Raw genomic sequence first — 16,915 nt, 5'->3', positions numbered from 1 at the left:
CATTGGTCACAGTCCTTCCTCAATCTGTATTCCTATGGTAAGAGAGGCAAATGCAGAGGATCATAGCTATCATCATTTTTACAAAGTTTGTTCCATGTGGTGTGGTTTAACAGTATTAAGAACACTTCTCCAACTTATTGTACCTGGATCTTAACCACTATTAATTTTTTGAGACTGGGCAGCACGGAGGCGCAGTGGTTAGCATTGCTGTCTCACGGCGCTGAGGACCCAGGTTCGATCCCGGCCCTGGTTCACTGTCCGTGTGGAGTTTGCACATTCTCCCTGTGTCTGTGTGGGTCTCACCCCCACAACTCACAAAGATGAGCAGGGTAGGTGGCTTGGCCATGCTAAATTGCCCCTTAATTGGGAAAGAAAAAGAATTGGGTACTCTAAATTTATAAAAACATTTTGTGGTTTTATAAACATAACTAATGCTGCTGACTGGCATTAAATGTAACTCCTTTCTTAAAAAAAAATGTATTTTTTCACAAACATGTATCCAAACAGGTTACAGTAAATAACCACCCCGCATTAAATACAAGAAATTCTAGCTTACAGTTGCTTAAACTCTATTGAAATAATCTTTAATGCACTACAAAACAGTGATTTATGTATATAATTTCACAGGTGGCTTGACATTTGCAAGGGAACAGTCTTTATTATGTCTCTGCTCCCCTTCCCACTCTCCATCACATGGCAAGTTTAGAGCAGTGCAGCACTAGAGACTTTCTCGGATCAGTTGGTAGCTGACCTGATCTGTTCAATCGCTAGTGGACAACATTTTTAGGAAATAAATCTTCCAATGGTGCTCAAAGTGGTGAGCTTTAGTTCGAACGTTCTCCTGTTGAGCATTCTCTCAATGTGCAAGTTTTTTGTTTTAATTTTCCATTAAAGCCATTATATTTTTAAATTCAACACCGTAACCATTAAGTGGATAAGTATTGCAGAGTGGTAGTTGTAATTTATTTTTATTTTTATTAGGCAGGGTTTTATTGTCAACCTGCCTGCTCTTAATTGCCACTGAGAAAAGTTATGAAAATGATGTGAATCTTATTGTCACTGTGTCATACAGATTGTATTGATGAGTCAAACCTCATTCACATGTCAGAGAATGGGCTTTCAGCATCAATGGCATCATTGTTTTCAGGTATTTCATTAGTGACTTAGATGTTGTCTGATTTATTTTGCCAATGCTTGATTTCCACAGTACTTAAGGGAGAGCTCAGTCTGCTGGCAATAGGCTTTTAATAAGTTTTCCCCATTTTAACTTAACTCATTTATTTCTGATGTTTCAAAGCAATTTTCAATGAGCCCCTAACACAAACTTATTGTATACTTGTCAAACTTTGTCAGTTCAAAATTTCTAAACACGATTGTCATGAACCGCAATTAATATGAGACAAATTTGCATTAAAAGAAATATTGAATCCTCCACAGACATTACAAAATCACAACCTTTACAGTGCAGGAGGCCATTCGGCCTATCGAGTCTGCATTGACTCTCTGAAAGAGCATTCTACCTGGTTCCACTCCCTTGCCCTTATCCCTGTAACCTTCACATTCTTTCTTTTCAGATAGCAATCCAATTCCCTTTTGAATACCTTGATCAAACCTACCTCCACGACCCTCTCAGGAAGTTCGTTCCAGAATCCAACCATCCTCTGGGGGGGGGGGAAATGTTCCCTCGCATCACTTTTACTCCTTTTGCTTATTATTTTGAATCTGTGCCCTTGAGTGGGAACAATATCTTACTATTGACCCTGTCCATACCCCTCAGGACCTTCAATACCTCTATCTAGTCTCCTCTCAGCCTTCCTTTCTCCGAGGAAAACAGTCCCAACATTTCCAATCTATCCTCATCCCTGTAATTAATCTTGTGTATTTCCTGTGTAACCTCTCCAATGCCTTCACATCCTTCCTCAAGTATGGTGCCCTGAACTAGAGACCGTATTCCAGATGAGGCCCAACAAGTGCCTTGCATGAGTTCAACATGTCATTCTTGTTCTTATTGTCCCTATTAATAAAACCTAGCGGGTCTCTGAACATGCCCTGCCATCTTCAGTAACGTATATACATATAAGAACATAAGAACTAGGAACAGGAGTAGGCCATCTGGCCCCTCGAGCCTGCTCCGCCATTCAATCAGATCATGGCTGATCTTTGTGGACTCAGCTCCACTCTCCGGCCCGTACACCATATCCCCGAATCCCTTTATTCTTTAGAAAGGTATCTATCTTTTTCTTAAAAACGTTTAAAGAAGGAGCCTCAACTGCTTCACTGGGCAAGGAATTCCAGAGATTCACAATCCTTTGGGTGAAGAAGTTCCTCCTACGCTCCGTCCTAAATCTACTTCCCCTTATTTTGAGGCTATGCCCCCTAGTTCTGCTTTCACCCGCCAGTGGAAACAACCTGCCCGCATCTATCCTATCTATTCCCTTCATAATTTTATATGTTTCAATAAGATCCCCCCCCCGCATCCTTCTAAACTCCAATGAGTACAGTCCCAATCTACTCAACCTCTCGTCATAATCTAACCCCCTCAACTCTGGGATCAACCTAGTGAATCTCCTCTGCCGACGTCCCTCTGTTCTTGCACCTCCTTTAGTGTTTCCCTCTTTATTTTATACCACCTTCTGCCGAAATGAAACACCTCATACTTCTCTGCATTGAACTTCATCTGCCTAATCCACCAACAGATCTGTGTCCTTTTGATGTTCAAAAGTACCTTAATCACAGTTAACAATGTTTCTAATCTTTGTATCCTCTGCAAATTTTGAATCGTGCCCTGAACACCACATTCTAAGTTATTAATATAATATATATATATATATATATATATATGTGTCAGGAAGAGCAAGCATCCCAACACTGACCCATGGGAAACTCCTGAACAGATCTTCCTCCAACATTGTTTAAAGAACTTGATCTTTGGCAAACTTGTATTTAAATACTCAAAACAAAGTTTTGAAGGTCCACACAGCACACATTTTGTGAGCAATGATCCTTTTTGGATTCCTCTAATTTTCTGCTTTAATTTTCCCACATCTTTAATACAGCAGCTTAATAGGGATAAACACCAATAGGTGTGAGTAGCCCTTATCCAAGTGGCCATTTATCATGTGTTGCCATCATATCAAGTAGTGAGTTATTAACGTCTGAGGCAATTGCAAATCTGGAATCATTATGTACAAATTTCAGGAAAACTGGTGTCTTTTTATTTTGGAAGGAAGACCCCTGATTGGTTGATTTCCTTTCTCATAATCTGGAGGCATTGAGGTCAGTTGTACTCCCAACGCTCTTCCAATTAAGACCATTTAATTCAGTGCAATTATTCGTGCTCTTGAATGTTGCGTTTATTAATAAATTTTGTATTTTTTTTCTGCTCTAACAAATTAGTCGCGAAAGTCTGCATCTCTCCCTGGAGTTCTTTGGTGCTTTGTTTTGTGTTGGTTTTTGTTTTAGGTAGGCTCCAGAAAGGACCTTTCCTTGAGAAGTGGGATAGGAGAAATCTGATTTTCGCACTATTATACAGCTGTGCAGTTCATAAATTTGAGTTACTCTCCTTAATTTTCTCTTTCTTTTCATTTAATTAATCCTCTCTGAGGGGAATGTTGGGCAAAATAAGCTAAACTGACAATTAGGTAAGTGCCTTTGAAAATAACTGCTGTGAATTCTTGTGTACAGCCATGTCAGAACTCCCAATTAACTGATGTGCTGAACCGAGACCAGTAAGATTATAGCCATTTGAGTTTGTCTGGTCTGATGTATTGGAAAAGCATTTCAGTACCAGCACATTTATTTAAGAGCTCTCATACATATGGTTAAAAGCTCTTCCTTTGGCATTTACAAATTGGCCTGAGATAGATTAAAAAGTAGAATACTCTGTCATGTTGACAGATCACGACATTGACTGATCCTGGCATCTGCTCATTCTGCAGTCTTATGAGTCTCCCTATAAGAGCCAATATAATGAATTAGATTTACGAAGGTGGTGAAACTTGCAACCTTTTTTCCAACCCCTGATTCATATTTAGCAAATTGGTTTTAAGTGTTAAAATTTGCCCCATGCCTGTACAGCCTTCTCTGTAAGTTTATTTTTAAATGGCGCCATTCATTGCGCTTTTAATTAACACTTTTAAAGCTTGATCCCTCTATCTGTTACAGTTTAAACTGTGTTCTAAGGAATGGTCCTTTTGCAAGTATTGTGTTGTCTTGGTGTTCTCCATTTTTAACTGGATTTAATCTGAATGTGTCTGATATTAAACTCGGTGGTGGTTAGGTTTGTTGCTGAGTATAAAATGTTGCTACATTTTGGCTGCTTTCTAAGTATTGTTCCAGAGTTGGCTAAATGTCTACGTCTGTGATCTCTGGGTTTGATTTTTACTGTAGAATTCTTTAGCACAACAATTGATATTCCTGTTCATTATTTTATGTTGTTTTTAAAAAAGTGCCAATGATAAATGATGAAGCTCAGCAAAACAAATGAGCTGCATCAACTTCTTTACACTTGAGAGAAAAGAATTTGCTGAGCTATAACTGTCTATTGGTCACATTAACTTTTACAAATGTTACCTGTATGATATCTACACTCTTGGCAATTTTCAAGATGCATTGTCTATATCGTGAAGAAGAACTGCTTTATTCAGTAGTCACTATGTTGAAGCAATCTCACCTTTCACAACCTGACAAAAGCACAATAACTACTTCAACAGTATCACATTGTTGCAGAAAAATGTCGTGGTACTGGACAGTCACTATCATTCATTTGAAATTAAGATTTTAGTCTTGGTACATTATTTTTCTCCTTGGCTAAAGTGATAGACAAGTGACACTTGAGGGTTGACCAGTGTCTCACACTCACTGGCTGCTAAGGATTATGCGATGATTTCTTCCCCTGCCCCTATTTGAAACTCATTATGTAGGAAGTGACAGACATAATAAGCATGTGTCCTACTGTTCTTTGATCGAATATTTAGACCTCCAGGTTCATTGCGCTGTTCAAATTTTAGTATCATTAATCCATTTTATTTTCATTGAGTTACAGGTTGTAAATTGCAGTGTTGGATTTACATGATTAAAATCCACCGTTGTCTTTGCCCATTAGCACTCTGAAAATTGGATCTCTTTTTGCAGAAGCTTTATTTTAGTCGGTTAGGCATACTTTATTAGTAGTGGAATGGGTCCTTCAAACTTTGGAAATATCCTTTTGAGTTCAGGTTGTGGTCCTTAAGGAATATCTTGAGTACTGTGTATCGTTTTGTTTTGCAGATGCTGATATTAGAAGAAGTTTGGCTTCAAGGAGTAAGTCAGCGATGAGTTCTGAGTCAATGTAAGACTGTGGTTTCAAAGTTAATTTTTAAAAAATGCAAGCTTTTTGATAAATGCATCATAAAACCGTAAAACACATAGAAACAGCAGTACCCCCTGCCCCTGAATAGCTGACAGTGACCAGCTCTTTAAAGAACAAAATAAGCAACTGCCATTTTTTTTGTAGAACCCCTCAATAGCCCCCCTCATGGTGTACTTTACTTTCTCGAGGTGCAAAAACACCATTAATCCCCCAGCCGGACTGGATGGGGAAGCTGACCTCCACTCCAGCAGAGCCCGCCTGCGAGCAATTAGCGAGACTAAGGCTAGAACATCAGCCCCTGCTCTCGTCTGCAGCTCCGGCAGGTCTGATACCCCAAATATAGCCCCGTTAGCACAGGCCATCCACCTCCTCGGGTATCTCTACGATCCTGAGGTTCTGCCTCCACAACCTATCCTTCATGTCCTCAACCTTGGCCCTCAGGTCCTTATTCCTATCATCCACCTTCAGCAGGTCTGCTTCCATCCAGGCCTGCTGGTTATTGTGCCGCGACAGTGCCTCCTCCACCCCTTCAACACCTCACCATGCTCATGCACTATCTCCAACATTTTTCCAAGTGCCTGCTTTTTTTATTTACAAATTTAGAATACCAAATTCATTTTTTCCAATTAAGGGACCAATGCACCTATCCTGCCATCTTTGGGTTGTGGGGGCGAAACCCACACACTGGGAGAATGTTCAAACTCCACACGGACAGTGACTCAGAGCCGGGACCGAACCTGGGACCTTGGCGCTGTGAGGCAGCAGTACCAGCCACTGTGCTGTCCTCTAAGTGCCTTGTTTATCAGGGTCAGGGCGCCCTCTACCCTGCTTGAGAGTCTCCAGTATCTCCCTCGCTTGCCATTTAAAGTGTTTATTGGACTTCCGGGTGCGGCGATGACCAGCTAGGTCGCACGTTTCGGCAGCTCCCGGTGGAACGGACTTTTGGGCTCTCGATAGGAGCCCCAACGGCAATTTTAACGGCAAAAAACACTGTGCGGTAATCCAGAAGGGAATCCCCCCTGGACACAGATGGAAAAAAGAGAGGAAAGTGGCCGGATTGCGGTGGATCCTCTAGAGCAGCGGCCAGGAAGGCAGGCACAAAGCAGGATGGCGTCGGAAGGAGGCAGTTTAATATGGGGCCCTGACCAACAAGAGTTCCTGCGGCGTTGCGTGGAAGAACTCAAAAAGGAGATGAAGAAGGAGCTGTTGGCCCCGATATTACAAGCGATTGAGGGGTTAAAGGAGGAGCAAAAGACCCAGCAACAGGAGCTTCGGGTCGTGAAGGCAAAGGCTGCTGAGAATGAGGACAACATACAGGGCCTGGTGGTGAAAACGGAGATGCACGAGGCACAACACAAAAGGTGTGTGGAAAGGCCGGAGGTGCTGGAGAATAATGCGAGGAGGAAGAATTTAAGGATTCCCGAAGGTGTAGAAGGGGCGGACGTCAGGGCATAAGTGAGCACGATGCTGCACTCGTTAATGGGATCGGAGGCCCCGACGGGTCCGCTGGAGGTGGAGGGAGCCTATCGAGTTATGGCGCGAAGACCGAGGGCTGGAGAAATTCCTCGAGCCATAGTGGTGAGATTTCTCCGATATAAGGGCAGAGAGATGGTCCTCAGATGGGCAAAGAAAACTCTGAGCAGTAGGTGGGAGAACGCGGTGATCCGTGTATATCAAGACTAGAGTGCGGAGGTGGCGAGAAGGAGGGCAAGCTTTAATCGGGCCAAGGCGGTGCTGCAAAACGGAAGATTACATTTGGAATGCTGCAACCGGCAAGACTGTGGGTCACACATCAAGGGAAACACCACTACTTCGAAACGGCAGGTGAGGCGTGGACATTTATTGTCGAGGAGAAACTGGAGTGAGCGGGCCAGAAAAAGAACGTTTGGGACAAAGTGGGGGGGGTGAATATGTGGGATGAAGGGGGGGAAAAGAGGGAAGAGATGACTTCCCAAGTTGTTAATCCTGCGACCCTGTAACTTTTCTCTCTTCCCCCATGTCGTGGGGGAGGGAGGATGAGGAGCTGAGGGCGCCATCCATTGGGGGCGGGGCCAAAATTGAAGCGCGGGCTTTGTTCCCGCGCTATGGTAATCACGGCAGGAACAGGGAAGCAGGTAGGGGGCCTCGCACAGTGTGAGCCGAGGTCACGGGGGGAAGCTGAGGTCGGCCAGAGTTTGCTGACTTCTGGGAGCAACATGGGGGGTGCAATTACGCTAGTTTGGGATCTAGCGGGGGGGGGGGTTAACTGGGTTGCTGCTGCTGGGGAGAAGGGGGAGCTGGTATGGGGGGGGTGGTTGGGGTGGGGGGGGGGGCGCCGCTTGGGGGAGATACGGCTACGTGGGAACCGGGTGAGGAGCTGGATTGAAAAAGGAGATGGCTAGTCGTCAAGGGGGGGTGGGGGGGTAAAGAGCCCCCCAGCCCGGTTGATCACGTGGAATGTGAGAGGGCTGAACGGGCCGATAAAGAGGGCACGGGTACTCGCACACCTAAAGAAACTTAAGGCAGATGTGGTTATGCTTCAGGAGACGCATCTGAAGATGATAGACCAGGTCAGACTACGCAAAGGATGGGTGGGGCAGGTGTTTCATTCGGGGCTAGACTCAAAAAACGGGGGTGGCCATACTAGTGGGGAAGCGGGTAATGTTTGAGGCAAAGACTATAGTGGGGGCAGATACGTGATGGTGAGTGGCAAATTGCAAGGGGAGGCGGTGGTATTCGTGAACGTGTATGCCCCGAACTGGGATGATGCCAACTTTGAGGCATATGCTAGGATGAATCCCGGACCTAGAAGTGGGGAAGTTGGTAATGGGTGGAGATTTTAATACGGTGCTGGACCCAAGGCTGGACAGATCGAGGTCCAGGACCGGAAGGAGGCCGGCTGCAGCTAGGGTGCTTAAGGACTTTATGGAGCAGATGGGAGGAGTAGACCCCTGGAGATTTAGTAGACCTAGGAGTAAGGCGTTTTCACAAAGTTTATTCATGGATAGACTTTTTTGTCTTGGGAAGGGCACTGATCCCAAAGGTACACTGCTATAGCCATTTTGGATCATGCTCCACATTGGGTGGACCTGGAGATAGGGGAAGAAAAACAACCGCGTCCACCCTGGAGAATGGACATGGGATTATTGGCAGATGAGGGGGTGTGTTTAAGGGTGAGGGGGTGTATTGAAAGGTACTTGGAACTCAATGATAATGGGGAGGTACAGGTAGGAGTGGTCTGGGAGGCGCTGAAGGCAGTGGTTAGAGGGGAGCTGATATCTATTAGGGCACATAAAGGAAAGCAGGAGGGTAGGGAAAGGGAGCGGTTGATGAAAGAACTTCTGAGGGTGGACAGACAATATGCGGAGGCACCGGAGGAGGGACTGTACAGGGAAAGGCAAAGGCTACATGTTGAATTTGACTTGTTGACTACGGGTAATGCAGAGGCACAATGGAGGAAGGCACAGGGTGTACAGTATGAATACGGGGAGAAGGCGAGCCGGTTGCTGGCCCATCAACTGAGGAAAAGGGGAGCAGCGAGGGAGATGGGGGGGGGGGGTGAGAGATGAGGAGGGAGAGATGGAGCGGGGAGCAGAGAGAGTGAATGGAGTGTTCAAGGCATTTTACGAAAGATTATATGAAGCTCAGCCCCCGGATGGGAAGGAGAGAATGATGTGCTTTCTGGATCAGCTGGAATTTCCTAAGGTGGAGGAGCAGGAGAGGGTGGGACTGGGAGCACAGATTGAGACGGAGGAAGTAGTGAAAGGGATTGGGAGCATGCAGGCGGGGAAGGCCCCGGGACCAGACGGATTCCCAGTTGAATTCTATAGGAAATATATGGACTTGCTGGCCCCGCTACTGATGAGAACCTTTAATGAGGCGAGGGAAAGGGTGCAGCTGCCCTCGACTATGTCAGAGGCAACGATATCGCTCCTCCTAAAGAAGGAAAAAGACCTGCTGCAATGCGAGTCCTACAGGCCCATTTCCCTCCTGAATGTGGACACTAAGATTCTGGCCAAGGTAATGGCAATGAGGAGAGAGGATTGTGTCCCGGGGGTGGTTCATGAGGACCAAACTGGGTTTGTGAAGGGGAGACAGCTGAATACAAATATACGGAGGCTGCTAGGGGTAATGATGATGCCCCCACCAGAGGGGGAAGCGGAGGTAGTGGTGGCAATGAATGCCGAGAAAGCATTTGATAGAGTGGAGTGGGATTATTTGTGGGAGGTGCTGAGGAGATTTGGTTTTGGGGATGGGTATATCAGGTGGGTACAGTTGCTGTATAGGGCCCCGATGGCGAGCGTGGTCACGAATGGACGGGGGTCTGACTATTTTCGGCTCCATAGAGGGACGAGGCAGGGATGTCCTCTGTCCCCGTTATTGTTTGCACTGGCGATTGAACCCCTGACCATAGCATTGAGGGGTTCCAGGAAGTGGAGGGGAGTACTCAGGGGGGGGGAGAAGAACACCGGGTATCTCTGTATGCGGATGATTTGTTGCTATATGCGGCGGACCCGGCGGAGGGGATGCCAGAGATAATGCGGATACTTGGGGAGTTTGGGGATTTTTCATGGTATAAACTGAACATGGGGAAAAGTGAGTTGTTTGTGGTGCATCCAGGGGAGCAGAGCAGAGAGATAGAGAATTTACCGTTGAGGAAGGTAACAAGGGACTTCCGGTACTTGGGGATCCAGATAGCCAAGAATTGGGGTACATTACACAGGCTTAATTTAACGCGGTTGGTGGAACAGATGGAGGAGGACTTTAAGAGATGGGACATGGTGTCCCTGTCATTGGCAGGTAGGGTGCAGGCGGTTAAAATGGTGGTCCTCCCGAGATTCCTCTTTGTGTTTCAGTGCCTCCCGGTGGTGATCACAAAGGCTTTTTTCAAAAGAATCGAGAAGAGTATTATGAGTTTTGTGTGGGCTGGGAAGACCCCGAGAGTGAGGAGGGGATTCTTGCAGCGTAGTAGGGACGGGGGGGCTGGCACTACAGAACCTAAGTGAGCACTACTGGGCCGCCAATGGTTCAATGGTGTGTAAGTGGATGGGAGAAGGGGAGGGAGCGGCGTGGAAGAGATTGGAGAAGGTGTCCTGCAGGGGAACTAGCCTACAAGCAATGGTGACTGCACCGTTGCCGTTCTCACCGAGGAAATACACCACAAGCCCGTTGGTGGTGGCTACATTGAAAATTTGGGGCAGTGGAGAAGGCATGGGGGAAGGAAGGGAGCTTCGGTGCGGCCCCCGATAAGAAACAATCATAGGTTCGTTCTGGGGAGAATGGATGGGGGATTTGGAGCATGGCAAAGAGATGGTGTAGTACAACTGAGAGATCTGTTTGTAGATGGGACGTTTGAGAGTCTGGGAGCGCTGACGGAAAAATATGCGTTGCCCGGGTTGCCCCAAGGGAATGCATTTCGGTACATGCAATTGAGGGCTTTTGCGAGGCAACAGATGAGGGAATTCCTGCAGCTCCCGACGCAGGAGGTGCAGAATAGTGATCTCAGAGACATGGGTGGGGGATGGTAAGGTGTCGGACATATATAGGGAAATGAGGGACGAGGGGGAGATCATGGTGGATGAGCTGAAGGGGAAATGGGAAGAAGAGCTGGGGGAAGAGATTGAGGAGGGGCTGTGGGCTGATGCCCTACGTAGGGTAAACTCATCGTCCTCGTGTGCCAGGCTAAGCCTGATACAATTTAAGGTGTTACACAGGGCGCATGTGACTGGAGCACGGCTTAGTAAATTTTTGGGGGTAGAGGATAGGTGTGCGAGATGTTCGAGAGGCCCAGCGAATCACACCCACATGTTCTGGTCATGCCCGGCACTACAGGGGTTCTGGGAGGGGGTGGCAAAGGTGCTTTTGAAGGTGGTGGGGGTCCGGGGTCGAACCAAGCTGGGGGTTGGCTATATTTGGGGTTGCAGAAGAGCCGGGAGTGCAGGAGGCGAGAGAGGCTGACGTGTTGGCCTTTGCGTCCCTAGTAGCCCGGCGCAGGATATTGTTAATGTGGAAGGAAGCCAAACCCCCGGGTGTGGAGACCTGGATAAACGTCATAGCAGGGTTTATAAGGTTAGAACGGATTAAGTTCGTGTTAAGGGGTTCGGCTCAGGGGTTCACCAGGTGGTGGCAACCGTTCGTCGATTACCTCACAGAAAGATAGAGGGAATGGAAAAGAAGTAGACAACAGCAGCAACCCGGGGGGGGTGCGGGGTGGGGAGGAATCGGACAGACTCTCAGATGTTATTGTACATGTATAATATGTATAGGTATTTGTTATAGGTAATTGTATATTGGATTGTTGGATTGTATTTTTGGAGAGTATTTATTTTGGACAAGGCAGTTGCCATTCCGCTTTGTTTCTGTTTTTGTTTATATATTATTTATTTATTTGTTTAAAACTGGCCACTGTTATTTATATTGCTTTATTGTTGTGTAAAAGAAACACTACGTACTGTTATGTTTGGCCAAAAATTTTGAATAAAATATATTTTAAAAAAAAGTGTTTATTGAACTGCTGTTCGAATTCAGCCGCCGTCATCTCCACCAGCTTATCCACTGTAATACGTGCGGCCCCATCTGACAAGCCTGCCTCCGCCAGCTTCCCTCCCAATGGACTCCACATCTCGCTGGACTCTGCAGGAGGACCAATGTTCCCACCCTTCCTCCCAATATTCCTTCTTAGGTCTTTTGACATCCTTTGGCAAACAGCTCAACCGGGGCAAGTCGGTACACAAATTATCCCCGAAAACTGGGTAAGAAGGGCCAAAAATCGAGGACTATGTGCGACCTCCTCCTGCATGTCGCTACCGAAAATCTGGTTTCAGTTTTTTGACGTGTTTAACCCTGTATAAATCTATGTTTACTTGCTGTGAATTGCACTTCTAGGTAATACATTTCACCTTCACTGTCAGTTACAGAACACACCATATTTTAATTTCCATTATTTAGGCCAGCAGGTTTGAAGAATTGTAACCATTCCCACCAACACTGGGAAGTATATTGTAAACAAAATTATGTGCTGCTAATCTTAAGGAGGGGGAGGTGCAGTGCGTGCAATTGCTGCATGCTATGATACAGAACTGTTACTGCACAGGAGGAGGCTTTTTGGCCCATGTTTGCATCGACTCTCCAAATGAGTATGATGACTTAGTGGTGTTCTCCTTGCTTTTCCCTCTACTCCTGCGCATTGTTTCTATTTGAATAATCATCTGATGCCCGCTTGAATTCCTCGATTGAACCTGCCTCCATTGCACTTCCAGGCCATGCAAATGGCCTGAACCATTTGCTGTATGAAAAAAGCTTTCCTCACATCACCTTTGCTTCTTTTGACAATCACTTTAAATCAGTGCCCTCTCATTCTAGATACTTTTACGAGCGGGAACAGTTTTTCCCTACCTACTCTGTCTAGCACCCTCATTATTTTGAACATCTGTGTCAAATCACCTCATTGCCGCCTTCTCTCCAAGGGGAACAGTCCCAACCTCTCCAACCTATCCTTATAACTGAAATTCCTCCTGCCTGGGCCCATTCTTATAAACGTCTTCTTCACACTCTCCAATGTGTTCGCATCCTTCCTGTGGTGGCGCCCAGAACTGTGCATAATATTCCAAGTGAGGTGTAACTAGTGTCTTGTACAAGTTCAGTGTAACTTTGCTCTTGTACTCTATGTCCCTATTAATAAAGTCCAGAATACTATATGCTTTATTGACTGCTCTCCACCCGTCCTGCCACCTTCAATGATCTCTGCATATTTACACCCAGGTCCCTCTGCTCCTGCACCCCCTTCAGAACTTTACCCATTTTATATTGCTTCTTCATGTTCTACCAAAATGCATCGCCTCACACTTACAGCCTCTAATTCTTACAGCCACTGAAATAAGTTTCCAATCCGACTTATTTTCTACAGTCAGATTTCTTTTGTATTTTTTATTGAACTTGTAAACACTGTTTATGTGGTGTTTGTTTATTGCTCTCACCATTCTCTTCTGATGCATCTTCTCCATATGTCCCTAGCTGTGACTTCTCTTGCCTGGTTTCACACTATCAATTTCATTATAGTCAGACTAGTTTTGCCAGTAGCTTCTCTTTTCACCCCACACTATAAACGTGCAACTATAATCTAGGATGAATTCCTTCTCTTGCTCACTATTTGCTATTTCTTGGCAACACCACGCACACACACGCACATGCACACACACCAAATTAATATCAACATGTATGCTAATGATTCTTGGCTCTACCTATCCATCAGTTCCCTGGTTCCCGACTGTGACTGTTCTGTCTAACTGCTCTTTTGACATCAAATCTTGGTTGAATTGCAAATAGCTCCCAGTAAACTTTGGTCGGACTGAAGCCGTGGCCTGGATTCACACTGCATTCTATACCCTTGTTAATGGCTTCATTCTGCTTCATGGCCAGACTGTTTGACATCTCAACATTCTGATCGTCCTTAGAATAAGCTTCAAATCCCAGACCCTCAATTATTATGCAAACTTACTTCCACCTGTTCAACACCATCCCCAGCAAATTGACTAGGACATGGTGAATTGGAGGGCACAAGAAACCATTGTCCTAATATAAATAAAACAGAATTTCATGAATTCAACTATTACCTACTAGTTGCATATTTAAAACTAACAGCACAATCAATCGGAGGTTTCCTCCGGGCGCTCCGGTTTCCTCCCACAAGCCCCGAAAGATGAGCTTGTTAGGTGAATTGGACATTCTGAATTCTCCCTCCGTGTCTCCAAACAGGAGGCATAGTGTGACGACTAGGAGATTTTCACAGTAACTTCATTGCAATGTTAATGTAAGTCTACTTGTCACAGTAATAAAGATTATTATTATTACAGTCATTATTATTAGTCAAGGTAGAAACAGCCCTCTTTGCTAAAAGGAAAATTATTCACTCGTTCTCAGAATTTAGTTCCCTTTTCTATTGAGGCAACAAAATAAGTTTCTTCATCTCTGGAGTTGAGGCTTGAAAATCGGCAAGGCTGCAATGAGCCCCAGGTCAGTAGAAAATGCTTGTGGAGACAAACCCATGCTGCAAAATATTGCAAATATATGAATTAAAACAAGAAATTTTCCATGCAGGAATACAATTCAAGGATCTAACCCCAGTTCTATGTTTTCTGTGAGGTTCCTGAATGAGGAACAGTTGAGTTTAGACTGAAAAATAACAAGCCACGGACCAGGATTGTAGATGGGAGTGCAGGAAGTGAAGAAGACGTCGGGCTGTGTCACTTTCAAACCAGTTTTCCTCATTGGAGACTAAAGAGTGTGCGGGGGATTGGAGGGACTTTGGGATTCATGTGCATAGATCTTTGACGGTGACAGGACATATTTATTGAAAGAGTCATTAGCAAAGCATCTGGGGTTTTGGACTTAAATATCCAGACATGTTATGTTGAACCTTCATAAGGGCGGCACAGTGGTTAGCACGGCTGCCTCACGGCGCTGAGGTCCCAGGTTCGATCCTGGCTCTGGGTCACTGTCTGTGTGGAGTTTGCACATTCTCCCCGTATTTGCGTGGGTTTCGCCCCCACTATCCAAAGATGTGCAAGCTAGATGTGGATTGGCCACGTTAAATTGCCCCTTAATTGGAAAAATTGAATTGGGTACTCTAAATTTATAAATTTAAAAAAAAAATGTTGAACCTTCATAAAGCTCTGTTTAAGTCACGGGTTAAGGCACACGGTTCTGGATTAACTTTTACTGTTTCAGTCATTTTAGGAAGGATGTGAGGGTCCTTGAGAGGGTGCAGAGGAGATTTCGGGAAATGGTTCTAGGGATAAACGGTTTCAGCGATTGAGGCTAGGTTGGAGGAGCTGAGATTATGCCTTAGAGCAAAGAAAATTGAGAGGTGATTTGAGGGGTTATGACGTGTAGATAAGGCAAAAAAAAAACTGTTATCATTAGCTGATGGTACAAGAACTAGGGGACACTAAGGTTTTAGCCAAGATACTTGGGGGGGGGGGGGGGGGGTGGGGGGGGGGATGTGAGGAAGAACTCATTGGTACAGCAAGTGGTAATGACCTGGATCTTACTGCCCATCAGGGTGGTAGGAGTGGGAATGTTAAATTATTTCAGAAAGAATCTGGAAGGGCACCTGTGGAAAATAAACTTGTAGGACAATGGTAATCGAGCAAGAAGCTGACTGCAGTGCTCTACAGACTGCTAGCACAGTCTCGACAGGCTGAATGGCTCCTTTTGTACTGTAATGATAATTAACGTTTTCTAAAAGAGGACACTTGTGCCTACCCAATTTTTTAATAGTAGAGATGCATTGCAGGAATGCGCCAAAGCTCCTTAGACCAGACCTTCCAAACCCATGATTACTACCATCTAGAAGGGCAAGTGTCCTAGACACATGGGAAATTTGCCATCTGTGAGGTTCCTCTCCACACCACTCACTATCCAGATTTGGAAAGAAATCACCGTTCCTTCACTGTCACTGGGTCAAAATCCTGGAACCCCTTCTGTAACAACATTGCGGGTGTACCTGCACCATTTCTATGAAATCTATGAAATTCTAAGTGGACTGCAGCATTTTGAGAAGGCAACTCACCACCTTTTCAAGGGCAGTGAGGAATGGGCAATAAATGTTGGCCGAGTCACCAAAACCCATGAATTAATTTTTAAAAATAGAATAGTCCCGTCAAGGTTCGGATTCGGTTTTGAAGTCTTCATACAAAGAGTTATTTGATCTCACATCGGGTTTTTATTGCGGCGGAATACTTAAATATTTGTTCTGAATAAAAGTATAACATTCAGAAATGAATAAAATATTGTGTTTTCAGGCTTTAAAAAAAAAAAGTAATGTGATAATTGCGTATTTATTTGTGTTACAGTTCATTCTCATTCCTTCATTCAAACTCAGCTGAGGCTGTTGCCATGGGCCTTTTGAAGCAGTTTGAGGGGATGCAGCTTCCTGCTGCCTCGGAGTTGGACTGGTTGGTTCCAGAGCATGATGCTCCTCAGAAGGTAAGAACTAAATTATTCTTGCCACCTTGCAATTGGAGAGAAATTTGATGTGACTAGCTGCTTGTGAATCACTACTAATTGGTTTTAGAATCCAGGATGCTGAAAAGTTTAATTGCCCTAGAATAAAATCTGTCAGGCTTTCGACATACAAGTTAAAAGGAAGTGGGAGTTTTAAGTTATTTGCAAAAGATGATCTTGGGCCAGAGTTTTGTGTGGTTGGGGTGGATGTGCCTCCAATCGTGAAGTGTGTTAAATTGTGTTAATTGATATCTGGCATGCTTCCTGATGTCATCATGAATGTATGCATGCGATTTCAAAGTTAGCGAACACGCGCGTGAATCAGATACATGCCTACTGACAATTAAAGGGCCAATTAAGGCCGTTAAAGAGCCAATGAACAATAATTTTATACTGCTCGTGCAATTTTTCAGTTCATCGCATGGGCAAAAATGGGTGGATGCTCATGTCCTTTGCATTTTCTGATCTGTGGGGGAAAAGTACAGCCATTTGGCTTTGGTGTACTTCACTCCCACTCATGAGAAACTCATGATGAAGAATCTTGGTGTTAAAACTAGGCCTTTATTACAATGCCATAGCAAG

The 16,915-nt window shown here is 45.0% G+C and overlaps 1 protein-coding gene across 5 annotated transcripts in view; it reads left to right on the top strand.

Moving 5' to 3' along the window:
- LOC140389715 (run domain Beclin-1-interacting and cysteine-rich domain-containing protein-like) overlaps positions 1-16,915 on the top strand; it is a 111,396-nt gene that overhangs the window by 61,495 nt on the left and 32,986 nt on the right. For 4 of the 5 annotated variants that reach the window (XR_011934453.1, XM_072474155.1, XM_072474156.1 and 1 more), the window contains 3 exons: positions 1,073-1,147; positions 5,269-5,329; positions 16,183-16,315. Coding sequence is in view for 4 of the 5 variants with exons in the window: in XM_072474155.1 (XP_072330256.1) it covers positions 1,073-1,147; positions 5,269-5,329; positions 16,183-16,315 (269 nt within the window). In the remaining variant the exon portion in view is untranslated. The remainder of the gene's footprint in view (positions 1-1,072; positions 1,148-5,268; positions 5,330-16,182; positions 16,316-16,915) is intronic. The other variant, XM_072474157.1, reaches the window with a different exon arrangement.

This window comes from Scyliorhinus torazame, chromosome 14 (assembly GCF_047496885.1).
Source record: "Scyliorhinus torazame isolate Kashiwa2021f chromosome 14, sScyTor2.1, whole genome shotgun sequence".
Classification (NCBI taxonomy): domain Eukaryota; kingdom Metazoa; phylum Chordata; class Chondrichthyes; order Carcharhiniformes; family Scyliorhinidae; genus Scyliorhinus; species Scyliorhinus torazame.
The sequence above is the reverse complement of the archived record's forward strand: the minus strand, read 5'-3'. Positions and strand labels throughout refer to the sequence as shown.